The 17,096-nt window shown below is 40.6% G+C and overlaps 1 protein-coding gene across 1 annotated transcript in view; it reads right to left on the bottom strand.

Moving 5' to 3' along the window:
- Window positions 1-1,924: 1,924 nt before the first annotated feature.
- Window positions 1,925-17,096, bottom strand: part of zbtb16a (zinc finger and BTB domain containing 16a) — a 119,678-nt gene continuing 104,506 nt past the window's right edge. The window contains exons 6-7 of the mRNA XM_026371258.1: window positions 10,230-10,400; window positions 1,925-7,705 (exon numbers count right to left, since the gene is read on the bottom strand). Coding sequence (XP_026227043.1) covers window positions 7,476-7,705; window positions 10,230-10,400 — 401 coding nt within the window. The 3' untranslated portion in view covers window positions 1,925-7,475. The remainder of the gene's footprint in view (window positions 7,706-10,229; window positions 10,401-17,096) is intronic.

Genomic DNA, 17,096 nt, shown 5'->3' with positions numbered 1-17,096 from the left:
CATTCCCTACCCCTGCCTCTTCCTTCCTTATACCCAGAAATAAGATCAAAGTCACACTAAAGCAACAAGTCCAACAAAAAACATTCACAATGAGAGGGTTTTCTCTCATTTCCTGTTTTTGTTTTATGCCAAAATCTAAAAAAGAAAAGGCAAAAACAGAACCACAGAGCTGCAGCGTGTTATTGGTGTACTTGGTGGATGCATAAGTGACCGGGGAAAGTGGAGAGCTGCCTCATTAGTTTCCAGTGTTTTCCTCCTATGAAGTCAAGATCTGATCGTGTGTGCCAGAGGGAGGAAATTAGCAAATATAGTGGCATTATTGGGACACACTGAAGACACTTTTGATGTGACGTTTATTTGTTGGATACACAGACGGGCTCGTCTTGTTGAGCTTTATTGGGGTTGAAATTACAGCAACCAAGCAGAACTGAGAAAGATTTATTACTTGGTCTGATGCACTTTGAAACTTCAACACATTAAAGGACCATACCAGGGATTTTGCACAGTTGAGCATGTTAATGAAGTACATGGCGCTTCACTTCCAAGCATTTTCAGCACATAAACACTGGGAAGATATGGTAATACCAAGTTAGGAATGGAGAATAACCTTTAGAAAAGGTTCATCATGTTTCTTTTCAATATGAATCATCAATGTTGAACAATACCTTCAACATTTTGTTGCTGTATATAAACTGACACACTGGCACAAAACAGCTATCATTCAGTGCACTGTATGTGAAAATGTTCATGCTTAATAAACTCCAAATGCAACAAAAACACACATGAACATGATAACAGCCTGCCACAAAAAAAGAATAAACCTTGTTCAGGTCCATCTATCTCCATGCATAAGCTTCTGTATCTCTGCTCGCTTCTTCTAATGACAAATCACGCATACATGACAATAGAAGTGCACACATACACACACCCTGCATATCTAATGATACCATTTATGACCTCTATGGTGCAAGAGGCGGAACAGACAAAAGGCTATGAGGCTTGAAGTGCTGCAGTAGCTACCATTAGCACATTATGAGTGAGAAAAGGTGGCAAACAGCCTGGTGGTGAGCGTAAAGCCAGACAGCTGAATGCGCTTTAATTGTGAACATTTGTGGAAACACAGAGCAGGCTGTCGAGAGCAGTGGCATCTAGTCAGGTCCTTCGAAATAGTTATAAAAAGATCATTCAAACGAATGCAATTTTCGCTTTATTTGTGCCAGCTCGTGTTCTGAGGATGTTTTGCACTTTGCTCACATGATGTCATCCACTTTGCAACATTACTGTACAACCAGTAGCGATATGAAGCACAACTCGATTATAAAAATGACAAGTGTTCGAAAGAGTGGTGCATTTGCACGCTAGCTTTTAGGATGTGACTTTATTTGGGAATCTCTACATGTGATATGTTTACATATGCCATTGTGTTGTGCCATATGTACCTTGTGCATATACTAACTAAGAAATTATGTTGTTCGGTTTTCAAAACTTGCACAACTGCTAGCACACAATTACACAATTAATGTTGTTAAAGTAGTGCAAAAAGTAGTGTATATGATTAAAAAGCAGATCACATAGCTCTAAAGATATTATTCTGTTAGGTTCTAGGGTCATTTTTCTGTTCTTAAAAATAATAATAATAATAATAATAATCAGGAAATAAATCAGAGAGCCAGAAAGGGGGCTAAGACAGACAACATGTAGTCCATTTTTTATTTTTTTCTAACTGCAGATTGAAAGTATACAACTGAACATCATGATTTGATTTTTATTATGAGACTCATAAATAAAAATACAAAAAAAAAAAAAAAAATCACTACAAAAAACAATCTACTGTTAGTAGGATGTAAAAAAAAAGAAATATTCTTTATATCTTCACTATCAAAGGCACAACATTGACTTTAGTGACAACATGGAGAAGAGAACCTGCAGCATTAAATCTTTTATTTTTCCTTTTTATTTTTTTCATACTCCATCAGAGAAACACTGAAATGTTACAAAGAGATGTGTCTGATTCTACATGGAAAGAAACAAAAAAGAACAACCTCTATATCAACAGATGGTGGCTATAGATTGGTGGCACAGGTCAACAGGAAACGCACTGCCACAGAAAAAATAGCACATTGTCGCTGGAAAAGACAAAGGACCTTTGCAAAGCTCTAATGCAAATTTCAAAAAAACCAAAAAAAAAAAAAAAAAAGAAAACTCATACAACTGACAACAATAAGAGAACACAATAAAGAAAATAAAAAATAATAATTGGGCACCTTCTAAGATTAGGCTAAGATTAGGTGCTGAGGTAGACAAAAACTATAACAATTCAAATTATAATAAAAACACTATTTTTTTTTTTTTTAATACAGAGCAACTTGACTGGCACTTGTGCTGTCACAACAATGGAGAAGAGAAGTAACACAGACAAGCCAGGGAAAGACAGAGAGAGAGAGAGAGAAAAAGCTTTGTTACATAAAAAGCTTTGTTATGCTTGGTCCGACAGGGCAATTGGTCCTCAGTGCTAATATAAAAAAATACAATGTCTTGGTGCTTTGTTACTCAAACAGTTTTTAGTCTAGACCTTGATGGCACATGCACTGCAACACTGCATGAAATGGCTACTTTGTTCTAGAAACACCACACCAAAACACAGAGTGCCAGCTCCAGGGATGCCATGATTCCTCTGACAAAATTAACACCCCCTTCTAAATGCATTTAGTAGAAAAGAAAAAGTACTTAAAAAAAAATGAAGCAGAGCAGAAGGGGAATACCCATGTGCCAACCTGCCCAAATGGAGGTTTTTTTTTTCTACATTTTATTCTTCTTTTCAAGCGCAAATATAAAGATCTCATCAGCAAACCTGTTGCTGACAAAAAAAAAAAAACTACAACAGAAAGTCTGAGTGGAGAAGACTCGGACTAAATTTGCTCGCAGGAAAACGATTTCACAGAGCAGATTTTGTCCCAAAACTCTTCCCAGACATGTTTCGCCACTGCAGCCTGTTTGCCCCATGCTTATTTTTGTGTCGCTAAATAAATTCTTTTGGGTGCCAATCACAGAGTACGGCCTAAGAAAAGAGGGGAATGCAGAATCCCAGTTGCTATTTCAATAGCATTAAGGATTTATTGCAGTCCTTGAAAAAAAAAAAAAAAAAAAAAAAAGCCCTGCTCTATTCAGGATTAAAAAACAAAAATTTGAGAGTCATGACATCCCTAGGTTGCTGGAGTCACCGTTTTTATTTTCTTCTGAAAATACAGAAACTAAGCAGATATAGATGGATATTTTTGTTGAACAATTTCCATTTTTAGGCACAAAGATAGTACAGAAACATCGGAGGAACACTGAGGGAAGAACTATATCGATGCCAATGTATATATATATTTTTTTCCAACATAGAGAAAAAAAAGTGGCATAGAATATCATTTTATTTTGTATCTGATCTGATTAGTGCATTTTTTCCACTAATACACGCACACGCACGCACACAGTTACACACTCCTTGACGCACTCTTTCACCCGCACGAAAAAAGTAGAAAACATTCAGAGGACGATGATATAGGAATAAATGTGACTAAACAGGTCTTGCATTGTGGTGGTTCCGACTGAGCCATGACTGGGTATATTATAGTGGGTGGATATTATATGAGGGTGGGAAAAAGCCCCCTCAGCTCACAGTGTTTGAGAATAAAATGGCAAGACACCACGGGACATGCCATCCCTTCTTTTTTTTTTTTTTTTTCAAGTACAAAAACAAAACAAAAAAATATGTTGACAGTCAAGTTTGATTGAAAAATTGTGAATGACAAGTACTAATTGGTTGGTTTGGCAGCGCCCCTCTGCCATCCCATATTTTATCACCTTTTTTTTTTGCATGTTTTTTTTTCCTTTTTTTGTTTTTTTTTTACGTTCTCACATACAGACACACTCGTAAAATTTGTGGCAGATAGATTTAGTCCTTCACCTACAATGCAATTGACATCCAGAAAGCAACACTTATTATTACAATATGTTCACACACGTTTTTGTCCAACGATATCAAAGAGGAGCAAGGCAAAAATGAGTCACACCCAGAGAAAATAACAAGTAAAAAAAAAAAAAGAAACAAAAAAAGGAAATACAAATATTTGTGCCCTGCTGTAACCCTCCACAAATGGAAAAAAGACTGACACTCAATACAAAAATATCACAATTTTATATATCAAATTGCCTTTGTTGGCTCTTGTTCAGGAATACACATTTCTCAAGAGAGCTTGTCAGCCGAGAGAATCTCTATTTTCAACCTTCTGGTTTTTCTTTTTTGATTACCACTTGCAGTTCCAATTGTCCAACGCACTCTGCATCACTGCAAATATGACCTGTTCTGGGAGGTTCAGCGTGTTTTGATGAACCTTCTTTTTTTTTCACATTACAAAACTACAATTCTGTTCACAGATTTTCAAGTTTAAATTCTTGTTTTTAAACCCTCTTCAAAAGCAATAGTACTTCCTCTTATCTGCCACATCCCTTGTACTCATTACTTAAGGCTTCAAAATTGCTTTTTTTTTTTTTTTTCCTTTCTCTGCTCTTCTGTGGTTGGGGGTGCAGGGGGAGACTATAAGAGAAGAATAACATCCACATCAATGACTTTTCTCATCCTATCATCCGATACTTTTGCTATCTCGTATCCTTTTATATACATTTCGCTTAAAAACACAATCATAAATCAACTTTTGAAAAAAAAAAAAAAAACATGAGATGACATAGAAATGATGAAATAATGCAAAACACAAACACACACACACAAAAATGTGCTTTTGCCAAAACAAACAAAACAAAACAAAAAAACTTAGAGGTAGCTTTTATAACAAATGACCAAACCTTCCGGCTCTTTAACAAGCGGGGTTAATAATACCAAGTTTGGTAACAAATAATGCACAAAGAAATACACAACATTAGAAAAAACAAACAAATCTCTTCACCGTGGCACTTAATTTTTCTACGTATACATTGCTTCATCATATTGTGCAATGCATCTTTCTGACATACGCTTAAACAAACAAACAAACAAACAAAAAGAAACAAAAGGGAAAATAAAAATACACAAGCAACATGAGGTCACAAAAACGAGGTAATTCAAGTACGATGTGTTGAGATCAAACTCAAGGTCAATAATAACAAGAACAGCAACAACAGGAGACAAGAGAGACGATGTGCAGGGACAAAACCACAGAGAAAGAGCTGATTTATTCTGTCGTCTTACTCGTCGCCCCCTAAGCCTTTTCCACCGGCCATTTGGATTTGCGATCACCCAGGGAACGCTATGACATGCAGTGATGTTCAAGAAAGCCTTAGATTCACCTTAATACCAGCGGCTGTGTACGCCATACAGGTCTAGTGCTGCATTAATGCTGAGACTTCATCAGAAAGTGAGAAATTCCTGCCTCCTGAGTTGCATTGAATTTATGAGCGGGAATGTTCAGGATGATGTTGTTTTTCCAAGATGCCATGGTGTGCACATGTATCTAACACAAACAGTGTAGCACACACAACAATTTCACTGCATTTTACTGAAAACACTGTTGGCAATTTAATTCAGTGCAAATATATTTGGGAATATGAACAAGTTAAACACAATAGCTGTAATATAACTACATAAGTAATGCAGATCATTTCAAAGGTTGATGGTGCAACCTCCATGGATGGAATTACAGGTTTCTGACTTTGAATGAAAGGCAGCATTAACCTGCTACATTATGTAATTTGACACAGCCTTACATGAACCTGGCTTACAGTCGTTCACATTCATGTTTTGTTTCCATATAACAGTCTTCAACCTGCTGTAACACCTTTGACAATGTTAATGTGTGTGCAGCAAAAGCGTTCCCAGCTCTTCTTCAACATTCACTACTAGCAGTCAAAGTCACAGGACTCCCATGGAAAGCAGCGTTTTCCCATTTTGTTTTCCATCACTGTGGTGGTCAAAGAGTTACTGTTTGTGTGTCAGTTTGTGTAGTTCATCATTAGTGTGAGATAATGATAGTCATCCGGTTAAATGTGCGTGGATAAAAGCCGTCCAGTTATCTATTGCTGAGTGGGTGAAATAGGCTGGGTTTATTGTGGCGTACTGTAATAGCAAGTTATGATTTAATGAAAAAATATATACCTTGCACACATCAAACAGAGACTGTTGTCGTAATTTGTTTTACCTGTGCAATCAAGCCATGATAAACTGATGATGCAGAGCTTAAAAAACAATATACGATGAAAAAGTGACGCGAGTTAGCCTTTGGCTCTCAGGGGAGAACCGTGTGGGACCGCGTGGTGACTCGACCTTCTCCAGCCGTCGTCTGACGCAGATGCAGAACCAGGAAAACTACTGAGAAAACTAGGGAGATCCAATTAAGAGCAGCACTCGCATCTTCTCCCTTACAACCAAATGGGTGCTTGGTTTGCAGTATTTTAGTGCTCCCATCCCTCCAATTCAGCTGTTTCATCTACTGCATATGCCTACTGGCATTGCTGCCGATTCTCAGGGGCTATCTTATTGCCACCGCTGGGATCTCAGGGCTCTCATGTATGGACAGGTTTGTGAATAAAACTGGAGACATCTGTGGCTCCTGTTCAGGCAGATGATGATGATGATGATGATGATGATAATTGCAGTATACATTTCCTAATTAGGATAAAAATATTAGGGGCATGTTGAAAGCAGTTCATTCAGACTGTGGATTGTTTGTTTCTTCAATTCAGTATTTGGCATGGTGCAACTGAAAATATGTCTGAGTCCTTATCCAAGATAACTTGTGGACAATTGTGGCCTTAAGGGGAAGAATTTTGGCGTCTGAAAGTCAGCAATTCCTCGATGCTTAAAAAGCCAACAATGATGCAATGAACTGAACTGATGCTTTCGCATATCCTTCATGTGATGACTTAGTGTGGTGAAAGCAAAAAGCAAAGTAAACAAAAATAAAATCTTCCTCCTGTTTGGAAAGAATATGAATGAATGAAAAAAAAAAAAAAAAAAAAAAAAAACGAGTGGAGAATTTGCTTCCTGATGGCAGGGATGGGCAGGTTCAGATAGCCCTTGAGAATCTGCCTTCTCATCACTGTGGCAGCAGCATCCAAAAAAAGTCACTTGCTTGCAGCTCGGTTGCTTTGTGGTGCTGCATGAAATGACCTGAAACAATAACACAGTCGCAGATGTAGTGAATGACCCGGTGAATCCGAACAATGGTGGAGAACCTCTCCGTGTCAAAGTCTTCCTCTTCTTAGCACTTTGGTCCCATCATCACCACCCTTTTACCCCTGTCGGTCACTGTCGTCTTTGCATGACAAGAAAAAGAGAAAACAAACCCTCTTGCGTTCAAGTCTCTCGCCGTTGACATTCCTCAATCGTCTAGACTCCACCACAGCTTCATGCCTCCTATCCACTCTATTACATTCCCCTAACCTCAACCCCTTCTCCACCCTCACGTGTACCCTCCCCCTCTTCACTCTCCCCGCTCTCAGACGTAGCAGAGGTACAGGTAGGTCTTCTCTATGCGCCAGTCTGGGGGGATGTCTTCGGGCTTGTGGCCTTTCATGTGCTTCTGCATGGCTGAGAGGCTGGGGCAGTACTCCAGGCAGATGGTGCATTGGTAGGGAGAGGCGCCGTTGTGGGTGCGCAGGTGCTTGATCATGGCAGAGTAGTCCCTGGATCGCTGGTGGCACAGCTTGCACTCAAATGGCTTCTCACCTGAGGATGATAGGGTGGGGTTGGAAACAACCTCTGTGTTAACCATAGTGCAAGACAACAAAGGTATAGGCCCTTATTTAAATGTGTTGTTAACGAGGAAATACATGCATTTAATCCAGAAATCTATTAAACAAAGCTGTTTCTGTCATTCAAACTCAGCTATCACCTGTACTTGCATTAAGGAAAGTATGGTATGCCTGCTTTTTCTCCATCCAATGTTTGCTAAACCTGTGTGTTGACTGCTTGGTTTTCTTCCATTTTCTTTGTGCTGTAGGAATGTCGGCAAAAACTACAGTAAGACCCAAGCTATAATCAAACTGAATGATCCTTCAAGTCTTTTTACCATTACGACCACATGAAACCTGTTGAGGAGTAGAAAAGTCCTTATGTCAGGGCTTCAGGAAAGAATAATCATCCATTATCACTAATTTAGAAACCACAGATTTCACCCTGTTGGCCGAAGAAATTGTGGTGTTGTTATGATAATTGGACCGCGCACACAGCAGGTGACAAGTCAAAATCTAAGAGTGAACTCCCAACTGTCTCCTGAACAGCAGTGTGCAGCAGTAAAAGATCACAATGGCTCTTTAAAGTCGTTCTGACTGTCTCCCATAATTGGTTCAGGCCTACGAGAAAGAAGAACAAAAACATGCAAATACAGTGGTGGAGTTTGTTCACCTATGTCAGACAATGTCAAACATAGTCAGGTATATCAAAATCCCCCTGACAGACGACAAATAATTGTTTTAAAATTGTGCTCGACTATTATCAGTTCTAGTTACTGCCTTTATTAAAATCACCCCACTGAACTTAGGGTTTTGTAACCTAGCAGGGCTTTTTCCCCCATCCTGTGAAACAGAAATAAATGGGAAAATAATTATACTAATTAGTTTAATCAAATGCGCAACTAACTAAATATCCTATACAAATAATACACACTCAGAATTTACGACATTACCAAAACCATCTATGCAAACAGATCATGTTGTCATGTTTATATTACACAGGTCAACAACTAACAAACTTAAGCTCACTCTTGAGAGAGACACAATTTCAGGTAGTGAGAAAATGTGATGTTTAAATGCTTGGTATTACTTTTACAAATCACATCTAATCAACTAATCTCTGAGACATCATATGAAATACAGCTATTGCCATGGAGAACTCCTGAAGGTGTCATAAATCAAAGTGTAACACTGCTTTCTTGCTGTGGGGGCTGCTATATTCAAGAGGCACATTTCAATTCAGCAACAGCCGCCATCCTAAATGTGCTAATGATTTGAGTGATGGCAGGGAATAATCCACCAGCGCTCAAGTCGACAGACGCAAATTAGACATGTAAATGCTGACCTTTACCAATGCCATTTGAAATGAGCTGTCGGAAGTGATCTGGCCCAGCACTCGCTGTCACCTTTCAGCTGGAGCCTCACACGTGTAAACTGGCAAAATGAGTGGCTTCGTGCCTCTGCTGCTTGGTCTGACTGTTCGTTTGGAGCCCTGGTTAACCTTGACCTCTGTGGGGGCCGAGTTACGGTGCCATTTAGCCAATAAGCGTAAATACAACGTTTGCAGGTCGCTGTGTGTTTTTCTGTAGCTGTGTGTGGACACCTGCATGGAGTTGATGATATTGATAACCAGACTGTAAACAGGCTAGCCTCAAATAACCAGCTAATAATGAATTGCAAATGGGGCTCAGGTATTGATCTGCCATTGGCATTTGGGATGTGTGGAGAGAAGGGGGCGGGGAGGTTAGCTTGCCAGTGTCGATGATTCATCAAGCAGCTCGCTTTTGTGAGAGGTGGCCTTTGACTGTGAGCTTGTCACTTGCTCTTGTTATCTGCTGTTGCTCTTCGGCTTAACGCAAAGCCCCCCCCCCCCCCCCCCCATACAAAAGGGAAAAGGGTTGGGGGGTGGAGGGGGGCAATTATTGGACAGGCTGCCTTGATAGTGTGGCTTAACAGCTGGCTTATTGAATGGGAGATGGGAGGGTGCTGCTGTGTGTGTGTGTCTGTGTGGGTTAGAGAAAAAGAGATGGTGAGGAGGCATAAAGCCTTGGCTGTGCGCCATCCTGGTGAGCACTCATGGTATCCTCACTCAATCTGGTACGTGGCATGCACTCATTTTGCAGGGCAGCCAGCTTATCACTGTGTCAACATCTTTATGGGGCTCTAAATATACTGGGATCAATACAAAGTCTTCTGAGACATTCATCTACTGTATCACAGCAACAGAGATATTCATCTGGCCTAGTCTGTGCCTTGCAACTTGGATTTCCTACAACAGAGTCCTTAACGGCCTCCATATGCTACATCAATATGCTTTAGCACAGTATTATTATGTGGGGCAATGGATAGAAAGTTGCACTCATCTCAAATTAGGGGATGTGAAAGACTTTGATGAAACCTCTACAGAATTGGTTGATGTGATGGCTACAATCCAGAAAGGGTAAAATTATTCACAATAGAGCCTGAGCGATGCCGCGTTCGTGGCCGATACCAGTTTTGATATTGTTCATATACAGTACCTGTGTGCACACGGTAGTGGGTTTCCAGCTGGTGCTTGAGGCTGAACTTCTTCCCACAGCCGTTACATTCATAGGGCTTCTCCCCAGTGTGGATGCGCTTGTGGCCCTTCAGGGTGCTCTCATCTCGGAAGCAGCTCCCGCAGAACTCGCACTCGAATGGGTGGTCCCCCGCTGAAATGTGGAAAGAAAAGTAAGTTTACTTCACGTGATGTGAAAAGTTTGTGTGTGGACTGAGGAAGTGGTAGATAAAGAACAGAACTTTAGAGCAGCTGATTGGCTCTCAATAGCATTTCAAAGATTGCGGTCCAAAAAATGTCAACATACTATTGTCACAGAGTAAAGTAAACTACACCTGTTGTCTAGTTAGTTTGGTGGATTTGAAACTGCCAGCACAATAGATGTCAGGCTTTAGCATATACCCATTTAGGAGCTTTACTACCACAAGACAATTTCTACAAATCACCTGTGCTGTTGTTTTGCTTTGTGTAAAAGCCTTAAATAATTGTAGCCTGTCATGGCTGTTCACTGGCCATGAGATGTATTATTGACCATGCAGTCCCTGTCTCACAATGCACTAATGGATACCCTGACTGATGTGGCAAACCGACAATAATGAGCTGAGTTTTTTTGTCCTCACAGAATGGTTTGTCCTTTGACATATAAGTTCTGAATCTAACAAATCACACATTTGTCATTTTCTCCTCTACTTGTAGGCAAGAAGATGAAAGAACGTTCATGAAGCAGATTAATAACGTCCTGGTTCAGCTGCGTCATGTGTTGAGTGCAACATATCACAAATACGCCATTTTATCCTCTTTATGCTCATCATCCTACCTCTGTTTTTGCTTCTGAGCGACAACAGTTGCTAAACGCAGACTGTTTTAAGTTCAGCTCCGCAACAAAACAGCAGTCACCGCCAAATGCTGCAATCCTCCAGTGTTGTGTTTTGCTCATATATTCCTATCCACCTTTTCATACCTTTATTTTCACTGCATTTACTTACTGTCAGCCTACCATCTGTTTCTATTTGTGGCTCCCCCCCCCTTGTTTAATCCTTTCACACTAGGTAAAACTGTATTCACACTTTTAATTTACAGAGTACCATATTGCCATTCTGAGACATTAGACCTATTTCAGACACTAGGCTGGATGTAGACGTACAGTATACGTGCCTCTGAAAATGAAAACGACAACAGGCATCACATTCTGCTCTGGCTGCCAGAGCACAAGTCCCCACAGGGAAGCTGTAATGGATATTCAGATGTCAATGATCAGGGATATTATGATTTTCAGGAGGCTCTCACCAGCAGTCCAAAGACTAATTGTATTCCCGTGTTTGATGAGGAGCTCCTCCTTGCATCATTTGTCCCCCCTCCCATGTTACACTCTCCATCCAAGTAATGGTGTGGATATTTATTAATGCATTTCACTCCACCGCTGCAGGTTTAAGTCACCATCAATGACCTATGCCTTTCATTATCTGCCTGTCCAAGCAGCAACGTGCCACAGAATAAATTGCATTTCTCATTATGTGCTACTGCCGCTGCCCTGCTGTTAACACACAATTTCACTTTCATCCTGCATATTTTATTTTATATTTCACGCCTGTACATACAGTATGTATGCCTTTATTTGGTTTATTTAGGGGGAGAGACAGAAATAGGAATGAACAAGGAATGCCAGATGGATACCCTTTTAAATGCCGATCACATTTTGGTTGTGCTATACTATCATGGAAAAACGTTTTCCATGCCTTGTGATGTTGGACGCCTTCCCATTAAAGGGAAGCTTTGTTGGGGATGGAGCGGTGTCGGGAGGAGGGATAAAACTAAGGCAAGGATGGAGCAGGAGATGTGGGTGTATATGGTGGTGGTGGTGGGGGGCTGGGTAAAAATCAATAAAAGTGACAGTCTTTATTTGTCTGCATGAAGTTATCAGTGGCTCCCGCTGTAAGACATTGTGCTCTTTCTAGCGTTTCAACCACAGCAGAGATCACAATCCATCACAGAGCTCTGTGGGCTTGCACAACGCTGCAAGAATAATAATTGAGCTCAGATTCACCTGCCTTTAATTAGGGCCTCCGATCAGACCAGCGAGTGGGATGCTAATACACAGAGGAAGCCTATGGAGGGTTATTTATGCTTAATGTCCTGTTGCTGTGCTAACGTCTGCTGTTGGAAAACATCATCAAAAATCTTGAATTAGTAGGAAAGAGCTTGCTGTGTTTCTCACATGCTGTCACTAAAGAGAATATCAAAGGCTTTCCGCATTACATTTAATTTACTATAAACTATAAACAGTTCAGAATACTATCAATTGAAACCATAGCTTTTAAAAAATAGGGATATGATTTCTTGTTAAACCTTTGACTTTCACAAAATCCTCTTAAAAAAAAACCCCAATCTATTTATTCCCACATTAAAACAAGTTAAAGATATGATTCAGTGCCTGGTATCAGCTGAGGCTGAAAAGGAACAGAGTGGTATAAAATGCCAAATGGTTGCTGTCCAGCTCCAGCATCCTGTGTTTGCCCACGATGCTTATTATGTACGGTATCTCTTCTAGCCACTCGGGGACGCCAAAGTGCAAAGTTGCACTGCAGAGGTTTAAATAAATCAGATACAATTCTATAATCACATTGTGAGGATGTAAAGGTCCAGACAGGACTTCATTTTGTCAGGATATTCTCACGGGGGCTGGAGATTAATGGGGACATGTCCTCTGTCCATCTCAAATCTGTCACTATTACTTCCTTTCTCCCCGTCTCCTCTTCTTTCACCCCTTTCTTACCTCCCCCCTTCCTTTCTCTCTGCTGTGACCACATGGCGGGGAGGCCACAGATGAGGACCTAGCACAGTGAGGTGGAACCATGGCATAGTGAGTGGGCCCTTGGGTGCCCCCGAGCATCACCACCTGCGTCTCCTGACCCCTCCCAGTCATCTCTATATTTACACCCTCCTCCTCCCTGTCATCTCCTTTGACACCCCAAAGGCCTGCTGAGGGTTCCTGTGCCCATGGGCACCCTGGGCGTGTTCATTATATACAGTAAGAGGCTGTAAATCACTGGGCTCCGTCAGTGCCAGCACCAGAGCTGGCTCACTCTGTGTCTCTCTCCAGATTCAACCCCGGCCTCTCTCTCTCTCTCTCTCCCTCTCTCTCTCTGGCTATAGCACTATCAAATACAGCTGCGAACACAAAACACCCCGCTACAGCAGACAGCAAATTGGCTCTGAGTTAAAAAAAAAAAACAAACAACAAAAAAAAAAAACCACACACACACACAGACACTTACACAGACTGTGCACAACAACGGAATATTAATGAAGGCCTGGTTTGTAAAGAGCGAGTGCGTGTGTTTGTGTGTGTGGCGTTAGGGAAACGGGAATAGCACAGCTGCCATGGCTGCCACTGTTATAGCCCACATTGTGTATTTCAGCATATGTGCTTGAACCTATACCTACACATATATTTACATACATGAAATAAACATATATAAGCAAAACGGGGCCACATAAAGGTAAATGTGTGTAATATCCTTGCATTTTACCAGAAGGTGATGAAACCGCAGGCGGATGGGGGGAAAATAAGGCGAGAGAGACAGTGAGGAAGAGAAGGAGAGATGGCAAGATTAGGATGCTGAAATAAACACATTAAATCTGTTTTTTCCCCCCCTTGTCCTAAATGGTGATCCAGTGTCAGAGCCCACACCAGCAAAGCTGCTTTCAAAAGATAAGCCAGCAGACAGGTAAAATGAAGCAAACGTAATGAATGTCCATAAAAGTGCTTTTGTTGCTTTCTGTTGTCAGTTGATACAACAGAATAGTGATTCGACCAGTAACCGAGCTATATCTGGAAAGCTTTTTGTGCTAGATGAGCTGCCACACTCTGTCCATTAAAATTAGGGTTGAATAGTGGGAATTGAGATCTTCGTATTTACCGGGGATTCCTGCCAAAACAGATTCTCGTTTGCTAAGAAAAATACCTGCGGGAGCCGGTGTCTCTTCTGCATGTGAGATTGTCTGTTTTTGCTTTTGTGTGCTGAAGACTCCTACTGTATATGAACAGAAGCAAAGACACTTAAGCTAAAATCTTGAAAACTGCCATTGTAGCATTAACAGATTTTTTATTTTATTTTGCTTTCCGTTCTGCAGTCGCTGCCTAAAGTCGAGCTGAGTGACAAGAATTTCACCCATTGTGTGAATGAAGTTGAAGTCGAAATCTGTGAACAGCTTTGCAAATGGCTCAACAGGTGGTTGAATCAGACATGCAGATGGAGCATCCAGTGCAGAAGATACTGTTTTCTTTTTTACAATTTAACATCTAGGAATAATACCACAAGGCCCCAAACTGCCAAATTGGCTGCACGTGAATGATTTTCTACACTACCTTATAAACACATACTCTATTCAATCTTTCTACTGTTGAAAATGGTGTAGTTTCAACAAATATATAAAAATTCCTACTAAAAGAATAAAGGCTTTATCACACAACCAATAAATATGACATAAAATGCTGTTTTATAATTCATTTTCTGCAGCTCTGTGTTTACATTTCTAACTGAAAAGAGTAATTTTATTTTAGAGTTATTTTAAGAATCATAGGAAAACATTCTTCACAACGACTGCAGCTCACATCATGACAACTTTAAAGGAAAATACAAAGGCAATAAGAAGACTAACTCAACAAGGGAACCATGTCTCTCATTAAAAACTTGCTTAGCTGTTGTTAACTGTTATGGTTATTCAGGGATATTTTAGGTCTAATCATTAAAATCTCATACAACTTGGTGCTTTTACTATGCACATGTCATTCAAATGACTGATAAGAGAAGTTCTTCATTCCTAACTGCAGCCTAAGCCAAACCTCTGACTTGTGGACATTTATTTGAGGTTGACACTATATGCAGGTTGCAGGGAAAGTTGGCAGGCTCGTACAAAAATGCCCCAAAACTTATTTAATCTATATTTTGATTTAGAGTTAATAGTTATATAGTTTCAATATTTTCAAAGCACAGTAGTATTTTAGGTAGAAAAGTTGAAGTAAATTTGATACTAGTATTGAGTATCCTTGTTCTGACAAAAATCCTAGATTGCATCTTTAAATTTAGTAATGAAGCTACATTTTCATAAAAAAGGACAAAAGAGGACCCAGGGAAAGACAAACTGCTGAGTTAAGGTGGCTGTAACAAAATAACAAAAGCTGGCTATGGACAAACGGTAACATTGGATGGACTTTGCTTTAGGGTGGTAATGCACCGTGTCTCTGTATCAACAAACTAAACTAGATGTAGGTAAAGGCAGATTCTCTTTGCTGTCTAGCTCTGGTTGTTTTTATGCTCTATTTTTGCCTCGTTACCCAGCAAAGTGTGAATAAGATTATTAACATCAAAGTGTAAATGTTGAGAAACACCATGCCTCTACTTTTATTTTTTGGAGGGTAAATTAGGACCTATTTCTGGTGCCGATGATGGCTGTATGAGTTGCTGACTTTATAATCCCCTGACAAAAGGCTCCACATCATATTTAAACGATTGCTTTCACGGCTGGCTCATTGTGATTTAACAGACGCCCACAGTGGGATGAGGTTTAAAGTGGCACAAGGCTGCAAAGTCTCATCTGCAGCTGCAGAGACAAGCTGAGGTGACATTTGCGTTGCCCGAGTGGGCAGGTGGATCAGAGATGCCGCTTGTGTCTTCACCAACGTCTGGTAGACTGAGCAGATGTGTGCACTGGTACTGTACAGGCGGCTCAAGCAGCTCTGTCCACCCCCCCCTATCCCCTCTCTACCCCAAAACCCCCAGCCCGCACCACCGTCACACACTAATGGTGCATTCGCCTGACTTGTAAATAGGGCCGACTGCTCTCATCTCTCTGCCTTTCGTTTCAAATATTTATCCGTGAGCCGGTGAGCTAAATCGGCTCTGACAGTGAGACTGTTATTTAAGGTCGCAGACAGGCGGCTGGGTGAGAGAGAGAGAGAGAGAGAGAGCGGGAAGAAAAAAGCACCCATCCCTCGCCGGCGAAATGGGATTCATTTCCATGTGTTCATATTCTGTCATGGTAGCGTTTTTTCCCCCACTCTGAATAGCCCCATCCGTCAGGTTACCTCTGCTCCCTTGCAACAACGTATTGGTATCCTGGCTTCGCCTCAGTAAAGAGCACAGAGAATTACAAGTGGACGGAAGAAAAAAAATTATAGTCACTGTAAATAAGCTTTGTCTGAGTGCTGCAGAATTCATTCATTTCACTGACCTGAATTAATGCTGTTTATTCAGCTGAGCTGAAGTAGCAGTGTAACTGAGTGGAGATAACATAACATCATTCAGTCCCATTTCCTAAAATAAAACTTATCACACACTAAGCTACATTTGTCCATGACAATCCATGTCACGGTCCGGTGTAAGGTACTCCATTACCCCTAAACAGCAGGGTGGGGGAGTGGTAAAATACTATATGGGATATCTGAGAAAACAACACTTTATATCTTGGTCACTGCGGCTGCTAGCTGAACTGAATGTGTGCTGTTAGGGTCACACAAGAGTCCGCTACATCCTTGGAAGCAAGTAGAAGTCAGCCTTTAACAACTTGTGTTGCTTCTTAGACATTTGCGATAAAGTATAAAAGTCACATGAAAATCTAACACGTAAATATCTACAGTCATTATGTGGGAGTCATACCAACATCTTAACAGCTCACAAACATGTTTCAGAGTTGATTTCCTCATGAAATGTTATCAAAACCCTCCTCATCTCCACTGGCAACTCAGCGATTAATGATCCATTAATGCCCTTTTCCTACTACTGCGATGGTCAAATCTTTTACACACTCAAACACAATAATAAAAAGATTTTACAATAAATCATTATTA

This window comes from Anabas testudineus, chromosome 14, assembly GCF_900324465.2.
Source record: "Anabas testudineus chromosome 14, fAnaTes1.2, whole genome shotgun sequence".
NCBI lineage: Eukaryota > Metazoa > Chordata > Actinopteri > Anabantiformes > Anabantidae > Anabas > Anabas testudineus.
This window is presented reverse-complemented; position numbering and strand designations above follow the sequence as displayed.